This window comes from Corella eumyota, chromosome 2 (genome assembly GCF_963082875.1).
Source record: "Corella eumyota chromosome 2, kaCorEumy4.1, whole genome shotgun sequence".
NCBI classification, from domain to species: domain Eukaryota; kingdom Metazoa; phylum Chordata; class Ascidiacea; order Phlebobranchia; family Corellidae; genus Corella; species Corella eumyota.
The window spans coordinates 14,294,358-14,316,324 of NC_137491.1; the positions used below are offsets into that span (position 1 = coordinate 14,294,358).

The window sequence follows — 21,967 nt, forward strand, 5'->3', positions numbered from 1 at the left end:
TAGTTATGATTTCTACGTATTCTTTTAAAACAAAATATGAAAAAGTGAAAAATATTAGGGAATTGTAAGTGTAAACTTTTTGTTAAAACATTTTGGCTGTGCCCCGTATTTCACAAAGCACAAAATCGGTTCTTAACAACTTTTTAAGTAAAACGATTTGATTTATTTTACATATAACGTAGAAAACATTTTTTTCTAAAATACTTGTTTATTAATGTTACAAATTTTCTGTTTAGATTCCTAAATTTTTAAGAGCAGAATTGCATCGGCGAGATTAAAAGCGAAATAACTACATATTTACTTAAATTTACATAAATTAAAAAATTTAGTAGGTATTTAATTCTACATTTATCCTAGATTTAAGTGAAAAAATAAAATAATACTATAAACAAATATTCAACTTTACACCAATGCCATAACTTAAGTTTATTGTCTGTAAAGGTAAAAAAAACTTATATTAATCTTCAAAATATAACCTGTGAATTAACAAACTAATTTTTCTCTTATGTTTTACAATATTGTGGTAATTAAATTTTTAAATATGTTATTCTTGTTCCGGTGCTTTCCCAAAGGATCATACAATGACGATTGGCGTAACTAAAAAAAACAATCTATTTCTCTTTACTTTTTAAAAAATAAGTGTTTATTATTAATTAATTAAAGTATCTATAATTCATTTTTGTCATCTCATTCCTATACCTTATTGTTTGCCAAAAGTTTAGTATTAGGAAAACTTTATAGCTGTGTTTCAGTAAGTCACAAGCATAAAAGTATTTCACAAAACCCTTTAAGGCTTCATTTTATTGTTTTTTAAATTTTAACAAAACTTAATTTGCTATTTGGTTGCAGAATCCGACAAACAATATCAATTAGTATGTCGAAATTTTCTGATTAACGTTTCGTTAAGTTAAAAAATTAATGGTTAACCATTATCGGAGTCGTTAGCAGCGACAAACACTATTAACTAGGTTAGTTTATTAAAGCTTTGTTTGCATTGCTCGCACGAATTTAAGCATATGACGATGGCAATTTTGCAATTGTTTGCTTGTCCTTGCCATTTTGAGACTGTGTGTTTGCATTGTGTAACGTTATTTTGGTTTCTTTTTATAAAATAGCCGTTTCGTCTACTTTAAATCATTAACCAATTGATATTTTTTCGTTCAACAAAATTAATCTAAAGCAAAGGCGTGATATATTTGAAGGTTTGATAAACCAGAAAAAATGTTTAGAGTTTAGAAACAATAGTTAAAAATAATTTACGAAATTTTTAAGGTTTTTTGTTAAATTTTTATATTAGTTTTATATTAGAGTTAAAGTATTATATTTTTAATTTTTAAATATTTTTTTATTGCCAAATCAAATGAGCAAAAAAAATAAATTCCCTGCTGCTAATATTAACAACATACAATAAAAAAATAACGATTCATTGTTATATTAATTTAACCATATTTTTCTATTTAACTTAACGACACTTTAATTTAAGATTTTAGTACACCTCAAGCTTTAAAAAATATCGGATTTGCCAAAAAAAACATCAATATAATTTTTTTTCTTATTGATAAAAAACGTAAACCTAATTGATTTAAATTAGCCGATAGTCAATTTTAATAAATAGAGATTTGTGGTTAGTAATCTTAAAAAAAATGAAAGCCTTACATGTGGTAGGCGGAATAGTTGCTGTTGCAGTCGTTGCTGTGGTTATAGTTGTGCCTTGCGTTTTGTTATTGCGTAAGTAACGTTTTGTATAATTTCATGTTGACGTTGTACTAATTTAAATAACAAATGTAAAAAACATCGCAAAAAAAAATTTAAATGTTCAACATATTTTACAACAGTGTAGCTTATTTTGGATAAATCCACATAAATCTTATTAAATTTTTATAAACAAATCCTTTTTTGATGTGATTTATTTGCTGACAGGATTTATTGTATTTTTTTAAATTTTAATAATTGTACTGAATGCTTTAAACTATAACTTGTTTATCAAATTTACGGTTTATATTTGACAACTTTTTTCGCATGCGAACTTTAACAGATAGGCAAATTTGTTCTACCAAACGGTCGACAATGATGTTACTCTATGTTTAAGTCGCGCATTCGACTTTCCCACATCGAGGATAAAAATATAAAAAAAACATTGATTTAAACATTACTTAAATTAAAAGTTTATTTTTGTATAAATTAGCCATATTTTTATACTCTTGTTTTAACCAATTATTTGAAACAATTTTAACTTAATAAATCACTACAACAGTTCTGTTATTGGTAATACATCACGCTATACTTTATGCGAAATTTATTACTTTTAAAGAGTTTTGTGTTGGTTAAGTATTCCAAAACTTGTTTTACTGATTTTATATAAAGCTAAGCAATTTATTTGGTGACCTTATATTTTTACGGTTACAAACAAAGCGTCGTAAATTTAAGCTTGTTTGCTTTACCGCTACAAAAGTCAATATTTTGTCACTATTTTGCAGATAATCCCTTTTTTCAACCTTTAGACTTTTAACCTGCAGTTAAACAAACTAGGGTTACCATTATTACTTTATTAGAATAGGGGAAAAAAAGGTTTTTTAAAATTTTTTTGTTGAAAAAATTTTTAAACGTTTAAGATAATATATGCTAATCGCTGTAAAAATGTTCCAAAACGTCTTGTCGAAGCGCAACGCTAGTAAAATGTCACCATATTTAAAATAAATATTTTTTTTTTATTTTAGCTTCAGATGATCCAGGAGTTATACCTGCTGATTTACCCCCGATAGAATTCGATGACCTTTACACATCAAAATACAGCTACAAAAGTGTATACCCGAATTGGGATCTTAGCACACCAGGTGATAAAAAACTATTCAAAATGTTATTATTGAAAGTATTTTATTGAAAGTTAAATGTTAAAAAATCGCATTAAGCAATTAACTATATTATTTATTTTAAACAGCTCATACTGATTTTCTAACCCTGGATAACGGTGCAGTGAAACGAAGAGATATTGCTGATTATACAACTGACGTTAAAGAGATTGCTCCAGATACTTTATACAAGCAATATTCGTGCAATGGATATTCTGTGTCAGCTGATGCACTTTTTGTGTTTTACCGATATAACTACACAAAGGTTAAATTTGTTTTTATTTGAATAAAGTTCAAAACATTAGGACTATTACAAGTTTGTTGTAAAGCTGGGTTAGAAACATTAAATATGGCTTTGATTTGACTGGAACTTAAACGTTATACAACCTAGAATATTCACTTTTTTGTCATTTTCTTTTCAACACTGTAATTACAAAGTTGAATATGTTTACCAGGAAAGAGTATGTATGTGTTACGCGTTTCAGTCATTAGTAAAACATTGGTTTATGATGTAGAGTTAGTGTGGTTTGATGTAGAGTTAGTGTGGTTTGAATCGGCAACCTTTTGGTCGAAAACCTAATTCTATGACCGGCAAATGTTACATTAAACTTAACACAAACATTTGTGATTAGTTTTTACATTTAAAAAGTCATTGGGGCAACTCAAACCCTAAAACTTATACCCTGCATTCAATATTATATATATAGCAATTTATATTTATACCAGTATTTTTGTAATCTATAGGTTTGGCGCCACTCTTATACCGCCGACTTTGCAATTTGGGATGTCGCAAATAAACGGGAAGTCATTATTACACATTTTCCAAAGGATGGCAAAATACATCATATGGAGTGGTCTCCCACGGGACATAGATTGGTAAATTTTTTTTTTTAAGTTTCCTAAAAAATTTTAAACAAAACATTTAATAAACTATTTTGTAGTAGAAGGCTAATAAATATATATCGAATTAGAGGTAAACGTGTATACATAAAACACAAAGTATTTTTATATAACGCTAAAACTTTATTTTCAATCCCCAATAAGATAATGCTTAAAAGTATTTTTTTACTTCTTACACAATACTATTTTTTTAAAAGTAAAATACAAAAATTAAAACGCAATTTCTGTTCAGGCATATGTACACGATTTTGTTGTGAAAATGATCGATGATGTAGGCTCTGGAAACCCTGCAATTATTGACGTCAGCCCAACGGACGGCGCAAAAAACATGCAGTACTACGGAATACCTGACTGGATGTACGAAGGTAAAATAAAGAGATAAAAGAATATAAGGGTTTAAATTAAAACCGAATTTGTTAAACCACAATTTTTAATGCCTTTTTTCATTTTACCCTTTATTCCCAATAACATATTGGGAAACGTTTCACATTGCATGACTTTTAACACTTAAACAGTTTTTTTTGGAAAAAGTTGTAAATATGTATTTAAATGCTTTTTATTTAACTTGTTAAACATCGAAAAACAAAATTCACTAAATAAAGAAATGTTTCAGAGGAAATGATTTCTTCAAACAATGTTCTTTATTGGAGTCCTGACTCGAGCCGAATTGCTTACCTCGCTACCAATGAAGAGGGAGTACAACTAATCAAATACACCTGGTAAGCTACTCTACACAACTTCTAAATTATTTGAAATTTTTGTGATTAAACAAAAATATGTTTTAAGGTATGGTGATGGCCAATACCCAGAGACGATTGAGATTGCATACCCAAAAGCTGGAACTACCATTGGAACAGCCAAGATGTGGGTTTATGACATCGACTCTGGTAACAATACTGAAATGGCATCCCCATTTACCGAGTATATAAAGTATAGGTTTTAAAATTTCATAGTAAAAAATTATATTAAAATTTGCCTTGTTACAATATTAGAGTAATTTATTTAAAAACATATAGTTATGCTGCCCTATTTTTGATTATGACTTTTTTGTAATACCATTTGTTTTTTATACAAGTTTTTTAAACTATTTAAATTTATTATGGTAAGCGAGTTTTATTTTTCTCGCTTTACTTGGAACAACAACGCAACTGCTTTGGTCACGTGGACAAATAGACTCCAAACAGAAAGTAAAGCTCAACTTTGTAGAAAATCAACAACAACCTTTGAATTTATTTGCAAAAACGTAAGCTTATTAAATTATACAAATAATATGTTTTTCTTGATAAAAAAGGTACTATATAAAAAGGTATTAATTTGATGATAATATTTTTTTTAATAAAATCGTTTTGGATTCTTGTAAACTCTAAAGTAATAAAGACTTTATCTAAACTGTAGTTTTTAAAACTAAAGATTGTTTCCATTTTTTATGTTTAGAATATTGCAAATAAAGAAGAAGTAAACGGAGGCTGGGTTGGTAGTGTAAGTATTGAACGCTTGTTTTACTTTTAAAAAATGCTTTTAGAATGCAACATTATTTTATTTAAACAAAATATTTATATAAATACCTTGAAAAACAACTGCTGTGCTATAGTACCCTGGTGCTTAAAAGTTAATTAATTCTAGAACAACCCAAAACAAATAATTGTAGGCATCGCTAAAGTATTAGTTGACTTTTCAATTAACTGTTATTGATTTTCATTTTCGCTTGGTTTTGTAACCTGAGCTAACAAATGAACAAATGGTTGTTGCTTATTTAACGTACACTATTTTAAATTTTAGTTTGGACCATTCTATCCTCTCTGGAAAACTAACACTAATGACTACTTTACAATCTACGCACGAGAAAATACCACAGATAATGGCTATTGGCAATTAGTTTTGGTTGAAGAGAGCGTTCCAGACACTTTCATTTGGTTGACAAATATCAAATATGATATAGTCGGGGTTAATTATTATGATGAAGTTAATCAATATGTGTAAGTTTGCAAAAAAATCTAAGTTCACTTTTTTACAAAATATTTAATAAGAAAAATAGTAAAGGCTTTATCTTTTACCTTATTTTTTAATCATTTTTGTTGTTCTTTAGGTACTTTACTGCCGCATATACTGAAGCTAGACGACGTCACATTTTAAGGGTTAAAGCAACCGAAAAAGATCAAGCCAATCCGGAATGCATGACATGTAATTTGATGACTTCATTTCCAGACAGATGTGGCTGGATTTCTCCAGTTTTTGGAGATGACGGATCAACAATAGTCATCAATTGCCGAGGTAAGTTTTAGTGATTTGTATCGATTTTTTTTTTGCAAAATACACCTTTAGTTTAATTTTATTTTAATCACATTTTAAATATATTAAGTTTTTCTTATATTTTTCCATAACGAAACATTGTGTTAGCATTAAGAATAAAATTACATTATTAATACAATTTTTTTATAAGATGATAAGTATGCATGCCAAAAAAAAAACTATTTAAATTTACAAATTATATTACAAAGGACACTAAAAATACCGAATACCCCGCGAAAAATATAACAATTGTTTATTTTGAATTTAGGACCACTTATACCACTTACACTTTCAATGGATATCGACAAGGATGGGAATTGGATTAATTTAAAAGTAATGGAAAATAACGACGAACTCACAAATACTATTGCGGGAACAAAATGGCCTGTTAGAGAATATAACAAATTTGACAGCCCGAAATGCTCATACAACAGTAAGTAAACATTAATATACCAAAAAGAATGAAAAATTGTAAAGCATCTATTTAAAAAAAAAGCTTATTTAAATAATATTCTGTTAGTTAACATGTAGTAGCGTTATTATATGTAACAATTTACTGATGGTTAATAGTATATTTATTAGTTTTACTATTTTGATTATTGATATAAATAATTAAATATTGTCCCATGATACCCCACTGCATATTTATGTTTTAATGTATACCGTCTCAACCTAAAAAGGCTTGATAACTTTACTATGTGATTTACAAAAGCCATATTTGTTGAATTTCAGTTTAATATTTTTAATCAAGTAATATTTTTTAGAGTACAACTACGAAATTTTTAGACCTGCCGATTTTGACCCAACCAAGAAATACCCATTGCTTATTGAAGTGTATGTTTTTTGAATATGTTTTTTTATACTTTTAAATTCGTTGTGTTTATTTATTTATAGTGTTATAGATGGACTATAGATAGAGTTTTTTTATTTATAGGTATGCTGGCCCAGAATTCCAAAAAGTTGTGGAGCGATTTACAAGAGGTTTTGCACAAGCATACATGGTTAGTCAAAGGGATATTATAGTCGCAAGTGTAGACGGAAGGGGATCAGCTTTTGAAGGTACCTTAAATCGTAAAACAAGTTTTTCTCCCATAATTTTAAAAACCTTTCCAATTTTTTTTTTTAATTTTTTATTAATGAAAAAATGTACACAATGTGTGATTAAGTTAATTTAATTGATACCTTGTTTTAATTGTATTACAAATAATATAAAATAATTAGATTAACTACTGGTCAGATGTGTTATTTTGGTTTAATTTTTACCTTGAACCATTTAAATAAATATGTTAACATTAGAAAAAGAATTTATTTTGAAACTGGCAGTTAATATAAAACAAGTTGTAAAAATTCTGTACTAAACATTTAATTTTTTTATTCAAAGGTTACAGATTCATGAGAGAAGCATACCTTAAACTTGGTCATAACGAAAAAGTTGATCAAACCGATTTTGCAAATTATTTAATTGAAACATACGATTACATCGATGCTGAGCATGTAGCTATTTGGGGTTGGGTAAGTTAGTTATGTGCTTAGTTGGTTATTTTTATTTGTTAAAAACTGTTAATAATTGTGATTTAATGCATCTAAAAACAAACGATTTGTTGAAGCCTTTACAAGTTTTACAAAACTGACAAAAAAAATAAACAATTTCTTAAACAGAATTTGTTCAACATTTTAAAAAGTTTACCATTTACTAACATTATTTGTTTTTATTTAAAGTCGTACGGAGGTTATACTACATCCCATGTGTTAGGATACGACGCAGGTAACACATTTCAATGTGGTGTCGCTGTTGCTCCACTAGCTGATTGGGAATGGTATGGTACGTACAATTACTTCAATTTTTATCACTTTAAAGTTGGTTTGTTTTATACATTTTATCAGAAAATTGATTTTGTAGTAATATGTTTGATTATCGAGGGGAATAGTGTGGCTTTAGGACTCGAGGAGAATAGTGTGGCTTTAGACTACTTCGGCTTAAACTTAAAACCTTTAAATCTCAATAAAAATTATAAATAAAACAATTAATATTAGTCTACTACCTCATTCATTTTCAAATATGATTTTACTAAAATTATACTAAAATTATATTGGTTAAAATAAAAAAAAACTTGTTTTGGCTTAGTTATATAATATAAAAATATTTTTACATAACGTTATATGCTAGTGACAAAATCTATTTATCTAAAAAAATAATTTTATGCTGTAACAATAAAGATAACCGCATTGTTATATGATTAGAAAGTAAAATCGTTTATGCATTTTAGATGCGATGTATGCTGAACGGTATATGCAAAAGCCAGACGATAACAGAGATAATTATATTGTAAATATAAAAAAATTAATTTTAATTCATTATTTTATAGTTGTCCCTTTTACTTAATTTAACCTTTTTAACATAATTATCAAAATCTAGATTTGATTTTTAAGGCTTTGCTTTATTTATATATACGTGTATGTAGATAAATTTACAATTTATCTGACATTCACTGACCTAAATTTATTTACTAGAAATCGTCAATTGTTACTGGAAACGATCTAGCTAACTTTAAGAACGCCTGGTACGTTTTAATACATGGCACAGCGGACGACAATGTTCATTTCCAAAGTGCTGCTCGAATGGAGAAAGCACTTGTTGATGCAGATGTCGACTTCGACAACTTCGTAAGTTAAACATTTAAACATAAAATTTATGCTTAAAAAAAATTTAAAAATGAGATAGTAAATCATATGCCCGGTATATATATAATCATGACTTATAAACAGATTGATTTTTGTAAGCCTAAATTTAGAGTTTTATTGTTTACTCTATTTTTAATTTCTTAGTTTTACGCTGACGAAGCACATTCGATAAACACTGGTAAAAATGCGAACAAACATATTTACCATCAACTTGACCTACGCCTTTCTCACTGCTTAGGTCGTGTTGATTCTCCTTATCCTGGATAAGCATAAACTAGGCCTTAATTAATTTCTTAATAGTGTATTAGTTTAAAATTGACCTGAATTTAATTAAACTATCGTTGTCAAAATATAATTTTTTAATTTGATAATGTGTTTAACTAAAATATTAATTTTTAATCATTTTAAAAGTATAATTATCACTTCGACTGCTAATTTTTGTTAAGATATTTAATGTTATAAAACCAAACCAACTTCCAGATAATTTATCAAATTATTTTTTATTAGCCTAAATTTAGTTTTACTTAAATTTAAGATAACTTAAAATTTAAAAATCTTGTTTTTTTTTAATATTAATGTATTTCTAAAATGGAATATTTTGACGTAAGTGCAATTTTTTGCATATGCTCGTCGTAGTAATTTAAAATATAAAGTAATAAAATTAAGCACAGTAAAGTTGTTATTATGCAATATAAGTTTAATTTATATTGATAGTAATGGGCTTAACATTGATAAAAGTGTAACTTGTTATTAGGTATGCTGCTTATCTTTTATGCCAAACAAAAAAATAAGTTAATAGCCCTAGGTGTATTGCCTACGCAAAAACAATTCTAAAGACTTGTTAATTTCACATACTTGTGGTAAATTCGATTACAATTTAAAATTTATATTTTTTATAAGCTCAAACATATTGATATAGAAGGTAGAATTTTATAAGCTCAAAAATATTGATATAGAAGGTAGCTGTAAGTTTAACATTGTACAGAAAAGTGGAAAATGTCAACTAAAAAAAAAGCTTAAAAATAGAATGAAATTTAAACCAAAGCTTTTAATTTGCGCTCTTCAGTCTAAATATTAAGAATTATACTGCAATAAACATGGGATAGCACAAGTGAATGTGCACAAATTAGTAGTAACCGAAATACGCAGATTAGTGTTATTGTTGTTATGTCTTCAGAATTGTCACAGCATGATTTCATTGTTTGCATCAACCAAAATTAAACACTAAGATTAACGTTAAAAAAATGTGCCAGAAAAACATAATTATAGATAAACCGAAATTTCCTAAAACCGATACAATAATACAAACTAATAAAATAGTAGAATCATTTTTATACTTTGTATTAAGTAATTTGTAATTACTCATTATTTGCCCGCCATACTATACATGCTGCATTTTTTCATGCAAAAAAATCAAGGCAAAAAATTTAACATATTGTTTACTAAGCACTTTTATTTTTTTCCATATCACCTTAGGGTGATAGGTTTTACAATTTTTATTGAGAAAGGGGTGTGATATTGTGACTTGTTTAAGCTATCCGTAAACGCCGGGCTCAAATGCGAATAGTGTGTAACGATTACATAATTAAACGAAAAATTAACTAAAGATAGCTTAATGATAGACAAATAAAATTATACATTTATCTACCTTTCGTGATAGCATATAGTTTCAATACGCGGTAGTAAACTGAATTTACTACTAGAACATGTTAATTTGCTATACAAAATATACAGCTGACTGAGTTTCAGAAATCAGTGTATGTTTGCATAAACTTTAGTACTATATAAGTTCATTTTATTATCTGTTCATAGGTGAAAGTAAAAATCGTTAGTTTAAGTTTAAAATAAGATAAAAAAACACTGTTTAAATCCGTGGAATATACCGTATTTTAGAATAATGGAAAAAGAACAAATGTAAAATTATCTTTTATTAAATTGAAAATTAAATAATGTGCTAAAAATAAAGCAGTTTCTAATTGATTTTACGCTTGCCATAATCTGTTAACAAATTTACACACTAGTTTAAATTTCTTAAACTTTCGCAATTAAATATAACTAAGTAATTTAAAAATATACTCCGAAATTTTAGAAAAAGAAGCTATTTCTGTTTTTTTAATATTTAAATTTTACGAGAAATATTTTTTGTTTGATTTAGTCGAAAGAAGATGGTGCTAGAGAGCTTAATAAATTTTCTTTGTGAAGATTTGGAAGCCGAATTGGACAACTACAAGCCAGCAAAGCCAGAAAAGAAGAAAAGGGAAAGAAAAAATAATGTCCCCGAGTCGCGCGGAGCAAAGCTGAATAACAAATTTGTCGTCACTGACTCCGGCGTTCATTTGACAATGACGTCATCGCATACGTCATGTGCAAAATCTAGGGAAAGTCCCAGACCAAACAAACGTACAGGATTTAAATGATTATCACAAGTTTTGTGTAAAAAATATAAAAATTGTTTGTTTGTTTGTACCTATGTTATATTGTTAGAAGTGGGTGTAGCCTTACGTTAATTTTGTTAAATAAAAAAATCAAAATTAAATATATTTTTTTATTTTGCAAAATTTGTGTATAGCCAGTCCACCATGATCTGTATGTACCTTTTTGCATTTATAGTTTTTTTGAAGTTTTGTTGGTAATCAAAAATAAATCAATAAAAGTAGCTGACTGAAGCCTATTTTTATTAGGCAATTTAATACCTACTAATAAACTTTATACATTTTCATAGTATATAAAAAAAAAATTACCCCGATTTGGCGTTTTTTTAATATTTTTATTTTTTGGCTTACATAGCTTACGTAAGGAAAACTTATACAACATGTTATATATATTTAAAAAGTCGTTATATTTATAAATTTCGTTATTTAGTATTTAAATAACTTTATAATTATATAAAGTTTCGGTAACGTTTGTCCGTACAATGAACTAACGATTATATATTACCACCAATTAATTCCCATATATAGTTGACCGAATTTAATCAATAACTTACCCTTTCATAAAATGATTTCATTAAATTGCAAAATTTAATTAAACACGTTTTATTTTAAGAACACTCTCTAATGAAGTGATAAAAATGTTTTATTATACGGTCTGTAAATAAATATCTATAATACAAAACACTACGATAGTAAATAATAAGTCTAAAAACATTTGGTAATATGCAAAAAGTTATTTTCGATTTTAAATATTTAAATAATTCAAAAAATAAAGTCAAATTAAATATTTAAAAAATAAGGTTAAATAAAATATTACAAGGAAAACGTTTAAAAACATGAAAATTTATAAAACGTTATGTTTCCTATAAACGTGATGTAGAAAAATTTTACCTTACTAACGTTTATCACGTTTCAGACTTTTAAATCTTTATAACTAAAACAATTATCTAAGCATTTTTGCATTAAAAAAAGGATCTGTGATATTTCTTGCTTTTTTAAGTCGAAATTAACACTCATTTATCAACATTAACTCATATAAAAATTTTAAAATACTTCGTTATTTTGAGATCCTTTATCGCTCTAACCCCGCTATGAGGTTATTTTGCAGATTAAATTTTTGACACGATTTAATATCTCGTTTATAATCTGGACTAGGTGTGATGTGATCAAAATTAAATACTTTGATCTATGATTTAAACTAAATCGCTTTGTATAATCTTGTTTTACGGCAAGATTTTATCGCAAAACATTATGTGTGTGATTTTATATTGTTTACTTTAAACCAATAAAAATAACAAAATAAAAAATTTACGATTTAAAAAATTTCGTATCTTGCTAATGTATTAATTTAAATTTTTTAAGTGTTTATACAATTGAAAATTAGGTTTTAGGTCGTCAATTTTACCAGACTGCGTCATAATACCGATATTATTTTACCGCATAGGCATTTGACCGAAATCCAATCTATCACCCTTACTAGAAGATTAATTTCAATTTTCAAAAAAATGGTGATCTAAATTTTGGTAAATGCTTTTTGTTTATCCAAAATATATTTTTCAGTGATATATTTTATTGTATAGCCAGATTCCACAAGCCACAAAATCCCATGGACTATATCGATTGACAATCCTATTACTAACTAGATATAAATAAAGTTAAAACAAAAAATAAACCAATTCATCTTAAATTTATGACATCAGGTTTTAAACAAAAAAAATTGGAATTTTTTTGCGTTAAAATAAGGTTTGCGTTTACGTAGAACTAAGTTCTTATTTTAAACTAAGAACAGTTAAATAAGGCATGCATTAAATCACGCACACAAATTGAATTATTTTAATACGAAGAAATCGAGATTTGACTAATAGTTTGCTAAAGTGTTTATAAACGTTGTGTCATGTTTTTATCGTTTACATTTTTGTAATATTAGAATGACGTAGACTGCACCGGAAATTTGATTAAAATTTAAAAAAAGGTTTGAGTAGTTTTAGGAAAATTGTTCATTTCTTTTTCCGGTAATTAGTGACACATTAAAAATAGATAAGATATGGGTTTTAAAAATTTTGGCAAATACTAAAAACGAAATAAACCATTTATGACTCAATTAAAATTTTTCTAATATTACCTATACGAAATAAAATATCCCTTCTGCAACGTGCGTACAGGCAAATTTTTGAAATTAAATAATGCAGGTCGACACGAACAAATTCGAAAACAAGAAAAAAAATCAATATCAGTTATCGTAAATTGTTGTTACCAGAAAGCTAGATCGATGCCACAAAAATCCAAAACAACGAGAGGCCAAAAACTTTGTAAACACATCAGTAATAACAAGTCAGTGTTTTGTTTGTATTCATTCTTTTTGTGGTACAATTTTTCTAACCACTGTAGCATTGCAATGCCTAGTTCTGTACGGGAATTTTTTTCACGCATGAACAGAAGCGATGTATTTATATAGGGTGGGTCGTGCAATAACATAAGACAGACATGTTTGCTTCGCGAGCTATACATACGTGCAGGCCTAATTTAATTAGGATAGGGAAAGGTTGTGGTATAAGCCCTCCAGAAAGAAATTTAATTTGGAAATGTCAAATTAAATTAAAATTTAATAAATCAAATAATTTTATATAAAATATTGTAATTGCATTTAGAATTAGTTCGCGTATGCCCAACGTTAAACATATTTATGTTTACGTGAATTGACAATTTGACATTTAGCATTACGATGTAACAATTCGAATTACGCTTCGTCATATTTTAAGTTCAACTTTGTTTATGGTTTTGCCATAGTATAAGACGATTTATATAAATTACTTGAATAGCATAGCGTGTAAACAAAGATAAAAAAGATAGGTTGAAAATAAGAAATACATGGAAATTTACAGTTGACTGGACTTGAATTCTATTTTTGGTCCGTCGGTAGTTTTGTGTGTTTACCAAATTTTTAAACGAAAAAAGGGTTTCTAAAGGGAATTAAAATTTGTTTGAATCAGCATACTGTAGACTTAATTTTAAGAAATTCGTCTACCTTTAATTTGTCAAATAAAAATTTTCAAAGGGTAATTGTAGTTTCAAAAACGCACTCCCAGACTATGCAAATATTGAACTTTCCAAAATTAACTAGGGTTTTTGTGTATTATTCAGTTCATTAGTTGACTTTTATTTAAATTTTAATTATTGAATTCCACAATCTACTCCCACATGTCATTCTTCAATAGCAAAATAAATAGCTTTTATTGATATAAGTTTAAGGGCAACCCTATCTAAGCAAATACCACCATTATTCAACAATTAGGTCCAAATTTAATTAACCATCTGCTAGTAGTTATGTCTTTTAAACGTTGGAACGAAGACAGTATATTATTTATTGTTGTGAGTTATATATAAAATGACTATGTATTATGATCGATGTATTCATTTTAATACCCGTGTTGTATTATGCGAAGGAGCACAAAATATAGCGACGGGATAATACCCTATAAAAACGACTTCTTTTGTTATTTACATACAAAAGTTTTGGGGAAATTTTGTTTTTCTCCAAATGCGTGACGTTTCGGCTTAAACAAAACCCCGATTAGACATGGGGCCCTTTTTTAGGTATTTTTAGCTCAAAAGTACATTTAAACTTTAGACCCTGAAACACGTAAAAATGGAGTAGCTATTTTTACTTAAGAGAAAATGTTTAAAATTGGTTGACTAGAGTTATTTTTAGACAAGTTTACCAATTAAGTAAATATATAAACTTTAGATTCTGAAACTTGTAAAAAAGAGGAATTTTTTTCTTCTAATAAAAAAGTGTTTAAAGTTGGTTGACATTAGTTAGTTCTATGAAGGTTTACCAGTTCAGTTTTTGTGTGTTTGCATAATAAAGTGTACACCTCAGTTTTAAAGTATAAGATATTTTTGGTATTATACAGTACAATACTTATTATGTTTTCTTAAATTATTTATTTTATTAATTGACAGATTTAAAATACCTTCAAAATTGATAGTTGATTGCTATTTGTAATAACTGAGTCACTTAAACGTAAAGAAAAAAAATGACAGAAGTTTCAACCAACGTGCCCCAAATTTATGGTAAGTAAAAATAATAATTACTTTTTTCCTAAATTTGCAATATTTATGCCAAATTCTTTATTATTTTGGTAAACCTAATATATAGTATGCAAAGGATATGACGTTACGGTAAGGACGATGTTAATTTTGGTTTCACAAATCGGAAGTGACGTACATATTTTTGTTACGTTGTTTTTACTAAGTGCGGCAAAGGGTTTTATTTTCCATAAAATTTTTATCACGTCATCAGCATATCAACTTAGTCCGTTTAAAGTGAATTGTTCCGATAAGTCATAAGATTTTCTGTGTTTTTTTTTTAAATAAATTACAAATTTTGATAAAATTAGTTTAGTTTTAATGGGAATTTTTCCAATAATATAAATCGAAATCAAATTAACTTAAAACAGAGAAAAAATTCCAAAATTTTTCATTTAGGTTAACAACAACCTTAAAATCATATTTCTCCAATAATTGACATTATTATAATTTAATTGTTTTTTGAATAAAATAAAGTGATTTAACGTATTTTTTTTAGAACCGTCGGCCAAAAACATTATTAAGACAACTTTGTACCAACGATCGCCACAGTCGCTGAGAAAACAAGAATGTAAAAAACAATCACCAAAACATGGTAGGTTACAAAAGTTTGTTTTTCCTAATCTAATTTAAAAATTGATAGATTTTAAAACATTAAAAAAAATATGTAAAACGTGTAAGTTTTAAAGCGTCTGTTAAGTACTACTTAAAAAGAGAACTATATTGTGAATAGTCTCACCAGAAAACTGTTGCCAACATGTTTTCGTGTATAGTAGTCATTTTGTAAAAGTCACACCAAAGCTTAAAGTGATCTAATACATTAATAATTTACGTAATTATTCCAGTGCCCATTATGTAGGATCTCTTAATTAAAAAAGCTAATTTTAAATAAATTGCAAAATGTAAAATCAGTTAGTCAAAAAACAAAAACAAATTCCCATTAATAATATCCATATTACTTATTATTATCTTCATATTTAGCATCAGGAATTCGTCGTTCGTCATCAGATATGAGAAGAATAGGAGTTGTCGAAAGCAAGAGTGACAAACTTAAAACATTTACGCGAAGAGACACTCCACAAGCCCTGCATATTAGCACAAGACGAAGAGGTACGAATCGTTTATATTTAAATAAAAAAGATAACCAAAATTTGTATTTTTTCACTTTAAAAATAAGTTTTAATAATTGGATTTGCTTATGTGCCTTTAGTTTAAATTGAACACCGTGTTTCATGGTGTGTTAAAAAAGCTGGAACAGTTTTGCATTAAGGAATTATATATAAGATCTAGCTTGTACTAATGGTGCCTAGTCACATGAACACGAGATCTTAGTATAGAACTAATATCGTGCAATATTTTTAATTTGTAAGCATAATAATTTTTCGAAAGATTGCGTCATTACATTTGTGAAATTAGTTTTTATTATATCGTGTTTCTATAAAAGTATTTAAGCAATATTAGTTATACTTTAAAATTAATCATTCAGATTATAAAACTATAAAGTAATTATCTCATTTTATTGGTTTTAGTTTTAAGTTCCACCACCAGCAACGATTCGTCGAATTTTGATGAAAAAGACGAATGACAACAAACCGAAAAAAGAAAAAAACTTTTAAAAATTTTCCCAAAACTTTGTAAACTTTTTAAAGGACATTTTCGGAATTTCGATGACTGGAAAATTTGTTTGCACCGAAATAAATTTGCGTTTTTGCAAAAAAAGCCATTGTTTAAGAAAAAATAATTTGATGGAATACTTTGTGGAAAACCTTTCTTTCTATTAGCAAATAGCTGATTTTTAAAAGGGTTAAGTCGACGACCCCAGCCGTATTAAATATTTAAATACTTTTAAGAAAACATTTTATTTATAAAATTATCTCAACAATAAAAAACAATATACAAAAAAACTGTAGTAACTTTTTTTTATTGAATTATTTTTAATACATTGCATGTGTTTCGTTAATAAAAATTTGAAAAAATATTTTGTTTTATTGTTTATTTGAGTACTCAGTATAGATGTGATTTATTGTTATGTAGGAATATATAGAACGAGACCTAAAAATAAGAAAAATAAATTTCTCATATATTACTATTAAGGCTTTTAACATAAACGAAATGTGTTATGAATGAAAGTTATATATTTAAGTTAAAGGTTAGATATATTTAATGAACCAATTACCAACCATATTTGCCCATGGTGGTATAATTTCTATAAAAAACCAAGCAAACTCATGCACGCGCTATTTATAGGTAGTGTTACCAAAATATCTGCTCGATGCAAACTGAATACTAATTTGATACTGAATAGTTTTGGTCCAAACCCCTGCCTTAGTGTTACAATTGGTTCACCAGAGGACCAATTGTAACATTGTTGGAAGTAGAGTGTAAATTGGGTAAAATCTATAATAGTTTATTAATAAAAATATATTTAAAAATATAAAACAATACAACTATGGCGTAACACTTAGCTAAGGCACAAAAACAGAGACCTGAAAAACACGTCTATATAGGCCTAACATTCAATCATAACTAACTCAATACGAGAAATAATTAAATAGACAGTGTCACGTGACTGGCCTAATTGCACTGCTCAAAAAGATACAAAGTGCCAAGGCCTTTAATAAAGATCTGTAAGGCAAAGGGCGCGCCGGACAACCAGCACTGGAAAGTTATATAAGAACGTTACAAAACGTAACAGTAGCATGGTCGAAAAAAAATGATGGCAGCCTAACTATACCCGATACGACATATTAATTTTGTTAACTAGTACATTTATTAAAACAATAGTTTAAACAACTTTTGGTGTTTTTTAAATCTATTCTTGTGACCTATCGTTTAAGGAGTTACAAATACAATTTCAGATTTTAAAGAAATGTGACTCCCATGTATTATTGCTTAAAATTACGACTTAAGAAACACTAGGTAAGTTTACTAGAAAAATATTTATCATATAAAAAGTTTATTCAGACAAGTAAATAATATTCAATTGCCACCAGTTTGTTATTATAAATAATACTTATAACGCAAAATAAACATAATATTTCAACCATAGAGATACTAATATATACACTAGAGTGGGCTTCGCATCCATTTTGTGTCGCAAATTGAAGACCGATTTGCCATACTCGCCAGAGTTGCCAAAGCGAAATTTAAACTTTTAGATTGTTTTTAGGAAACTAAAATAAACATTTTTTTACGTTTAATTTAATCTATTTAAATCATTGATCAATAAAAAAATGTTATCTTTTTATTAAAAAGCGAATTTTCTTGATTTTTTATCATTTTAAAGTGGTCTTGTAAACCTGTGCCATAGAGGTCGACTGTTTAATAACTATTTGTAAGAATCAAAGTGTTTTACTTGTATAGTGCTATTTTATACATTTTTTTGGAATTTTTGTATTAACTTTGATAGATAATTTTTAGATTTTAACATAAAAATAATAAGTAAATTGTTCAAAAATTGCAAATGGCAACTCTGGCCAGTATGGCAAATCGGCCTTCAATTTGCGACATTTTGCAGTGAACAACTGCCTAGCAACACCTACTCTAGTGTATATATTAGTATCTCTATGATTTCAACCATAAAAAATATATAGTGACATAACAATACCAAAAGTTTGTATAAAAATGCAAAAATTTTAGGAAATCTTTGTCGATAAGTTTCTTGTGATATATTGTAGACCTTTTATTTTACAAGTCTGTTAGGTAAAACAAAAAAGGATTAAGGTAAAAAAATGTCTAATGTGAGGTCTATGATATGAGCAAAAATTTATTGACCTAAATAAGACGTAAGGTTTAAATTGAAGCTAAATGCATACAAGCTATTTAGGGAATTAAAAGATGAAGTCCACATATTACCAACAAAACGAATTAAAAGAAAAACTTAAGAAGATGTAAAATAAAAAAAGGGAATTTAGAAGTTTAAAAATGCAAGATAGAAAAAAACAGAATAGAAAAGTACAGAAAAAAACTGTTTGTCGATATTAACATCACTTAAACATTGTACTTCTATTTTTTCGTAACAATACCTAATTTTCAATATTAAAAAAAAATTGTTATTACGACATGTGATCTAACAATTTTAGTCTATCCAATATACTCTTGGCATGTTTAAAAAAAATTACTTGTTGGATGATTGCAATTTTTGTTATTGTCGCAATTTAAAAATATGGCATCGTTTTACGAAAATATATTTTCTGATATTATGATCATCTATGCCTTGATTGCAAGGCAGCAGGACAGATTATACATTGGTCCAAAAGCTAATTTTTATTTTGTTGCAAAAAAGTTTGAATTTTTATATGAGACTATAATGGATTACATTTTAATACTCAGTACATAAGCTTAGTCGGTCACAGTAACTAAACATATTAAGTTTTAAACCTGAGGCAATAAGCTAGCTAGTTTTGTTGCAAGTATTTTAAACCGTTTATTAGAGTTTTATATACCTTATAATGTTTTTTTTTGCACATTTATTGACATTTAAACTACGCCAGTCGCCAAGTATATATCGAGTAAACAAATTTGGGGAAATAATAATTATATTACTTTTTATGCTTTAAAATACACTTGTTTTTGATATCGTACTTTTTAAACAATAACGAATGAATGTTTACCAGTTTTAAATTTGTGCATTTTTAGTTACTTTCTTTTTTTATTGTAGTACATTGTATTGTTTTATTTTTCGATTAAACTGTCGAAAGATCCATTTTGTCAATGGAGAACATTATGATATTTTCTTAGGCAGCTTAAAATACCACTGTGTCTGTGAACAATATAAGTAAAAATCATTGCAGCTGTCAAAAAATCGCTTGCCTAAGTGTTTTTAGAATAGCTTTAAACTTCTTTCGGCACTTCTGCCTTTTAGACTCTAACATAACCGGTAAGGTTAGTTGTCTAAAAACAACGGAGTAAAATGTAAATTTTTCCACAAGCAAAATTCGTACCGATTAATTAGCTATCAAACCTATGTAAACTGCCATTAGAATTTACTTGTAATAGGCATAATATTTCAACCTAGAAAAATAGATAGTGACGTAACAAGTGATAAAGTTTATATAAAATGGTCTAAATTTTAGGAAATCTTTGTCAATAAGTTTCTTGTTATATATTATAGACCTTTTATTTTACAAGTCTGTCAGGGTTTTAAAAAAGTATTTAAGGGTAAAAAATTGTTCAATGTGAGGTCTATAATATGGGCAAAAATTTATTGACCTAAATAAGAGGTTGAGTTTAATTTTTTGCAATACGAATACTAGTAAAATCGAAATAAAAAGATTATGTTTATATTTTTAACAAAACCAAGAATAAATTAGAAGAAAAATTTTAAATCAAATTGGAATGGGCAATATATTAGATTAAAAATGGAAGAATATAAAAGTTTAAAAATAAAAAATAGTAAGGAAATTTGAAGATATGTTTAATAAAGTTACATGTTTATATTTTTGTCGCGTAAAAAGTTATGTTATTTATACAGTACATTTTTTAATGCAGGGTTATTGTTTCTAGTTTTTTTTTTTAAAAAGAAATATCGCCCTTATAAAAAATGCTTTTAGTTGTCAATTGTAGTCTACCGATAAAAAAATAACTTATTATTTAAATAAATGTTTATTATTATAAAATTTAAAATTTCAATCAACAAAATTAGTTTGTTAACTTTCTAATATGCCTTGATTGCGGAAAAAAGCCTATGCTGTGCTCTAACAAATACAACCATAACCATGTAGCGTGAAAGGCTTGGTAAGAGGACAGGCCGAGTTTTATACTTAAGGCAAGTCTTATTATGTTGAAAGTGTTTTGTAGCGTTTACAATAAATAAAATACTAAACTGGGTAGTTGCTTTATAATTAATTTAAACATGTAGAGTTTTGTAGTTTACCAATACCCATTTTATATTACTCGTGGTATTTAACAGCTTTCACGGTAAATACTACTTCAGTATCACAGCAAAAAAACAACTATACAACCAAATAACATTTTTGCTAAATCACATTTTTGCTAAATCACAAGCACAAGCATGTTTTGCAAAACTTTGTATATTTAAACAGTTCTGTTTCGACGAATATTTTACTTAGTTATATAAATTACGTCCTGTAAACAACCCTTTACCATAAAAGTCTGTTTTTTTTATCTTTATCCTTATGTGGGAAAGTCGAATGCGCGACTTAAACATAAAGTAACATCAGTTACTTTGGCCCGTCTTAAGTTGCCTATGGCAGATTAGGATATTATAGTTATAATTGCTCGATAATTATACTGCTGATTAAACGCTGGCTCAGCAGTAGTTCATACCGTTTATAGCGCCTTACTTAAGAGCACTACAGCATGAGGTCAGTGGGTATTGAACTCACTACCTTATGTGTGGTGTAGCAAGTGTTCTTACAACTACACCACGCTGCCGGTAAAAATACAATTAGTAATTAGTTATTTATAGTATCTAACAGTAAGGGGGACTGGTAGGAAGAAGCATACCAAGTTTATGCATTTATTAGAACTGGGATATTCAAATTATTATATTAGATTAACGTTAAAATTCCTACTAATAAACTTAAATGGGGATATCAGTTGTTTTAGTAGATTAGAGTTTTTAATATAGTTTACTTGATTACATTTCGACTGCTGCAACCACTTTACTAAATATCGCTTTTTATTTTTACCCACTTAAACTTAAAATACCAAACCACCTATAGTTTTAGTAAAAATATTTACAATTTTTTTTTTAATTTAATA

The 21,967-nt window shown here is 27.4% G+C and overlaps 2 protein-coding genes and 1 long non-coding RNA gene across 3 annotated transcripts; all 3 read left to right on the forward strand.

The window, feature by feature from the left end:
* Positions 1–1,022: 1,022 nt before the first annotated feature.
* Positions 1,023–8,987, forward strand: LOC145742487 (prolyl endopeptidase FAP-like). The gene is made up of 20 exons (XM_082560262.1): positions 1,023–1,071; positions 1,630–1,728; positions 2,718–2,834; positions 2,939–3,114; positions 3,594–3,725; positions 3,982–4,114; positions 4,363–4,468; positions 4,536–4,679; positions 4,857–4,992; positions 5,184–5,228; positions 5,529–5,725; positions 5,836–6,020; positions 6,307–6,471; positions 6,803–6,872; positions 6,973–7,097; positions 7,420–7,550; positions 7,758–7,860; positions 8,306–8,364; positions 8,550–8,702; positions 8,865–8,987. Exons 1-20 carry the CDS (start codon positions 1,023–1,025, stop codon positions 8,985–8,987), a joined length of 2,448 nt encoding a protein of 815 aa, XP_082416388.1.
* A 1,544-nt stretch (positions 8,988–10,531) lies between these two features.
* Positions 10,532–11,397, forward strand: LOC145743438 (uncharacterized). The gene is made up of 2 exons (XR_014281010.1): positions 10,532–10,634; positions 10,876–11,397. It is a non-coding gene; the product is annotated as an uncharacterized LOC145743438 (long non-coding RNA).
* Positions 11,398–13,893: 2,496 nt separating this feature from the next.
* Positions 13,894–17,219, forward strand: LOC145743003 (uncharacterized). The gene is made up of 4 exons (XM_082560856.1): positions 13,894–15,226; positions 15,741–15,836; positions 16,223–16,351; positions 16,771–17,219. Exons 1-4 carry the CDS (start codon positions 15,190–15,192, stop codon positions 16,824–16,826), a joined length of 318 nt encoding a protein of 105 aa, XP_082416982.1. The 5' UTR covers positions 13,894–15,189; the 3' UTR covers positions 16,827–17,219.
* The last annotated feature ends 4,748 nt before the right edge of the window (positions 17,220–21,967 follow it).

What these genes read in the sequence shown, in the direction of transcription:
- LOC145742487 (XM_082560262.1), top strand. Translation starts at nt 1,023, where the DNA reads ATGGCAATTTTGCAATTGTTTGCTTGTCCTTGCCATTTTGAGACTGTG. An exon ending in GCCTTGCGTTTTGTTATTGC is followed by an intron (nt 1,729 to 2,717) that starts GTAAGTAACGTT and finishes TTTTTATTTTAG; the next exon opens with CTTCAGATGATCCAGGAGTT. An exon ending in TTGGGATCTTAGCACACCAG is followed by an intron (nt 2,835 to 2,938) that starts GTGATAAAAAAC and finishes TATTTTAAACAG; the next exon opens with CTCATACTGATTTTCTAACC.
- LOC145743003 (XM_082560856.1), top strand. Translation starts at nt 15,190, where the DNA reads ATGACAGAAGTTTCAACCAACGTGCCCCAAATTTATG. An exon ending in CAACGTGCCCCAAATTTATG is followed by an intron (nt 15,227 to 15,740) that starts GTAAGTAAAAAT and finishes TATTTTTTTTAG; the next exon opens with AACCGTCGGCCAAAAACATT. An exon ending in TATTAGCACAAGACGAAGAG is followed by an intron (nt 16,352 to 16,770) that starts GTACGAATCGTT and finishes TATTGGTTTTAG; the next exon opens with TTTTAAGTTCCACCACCAGC.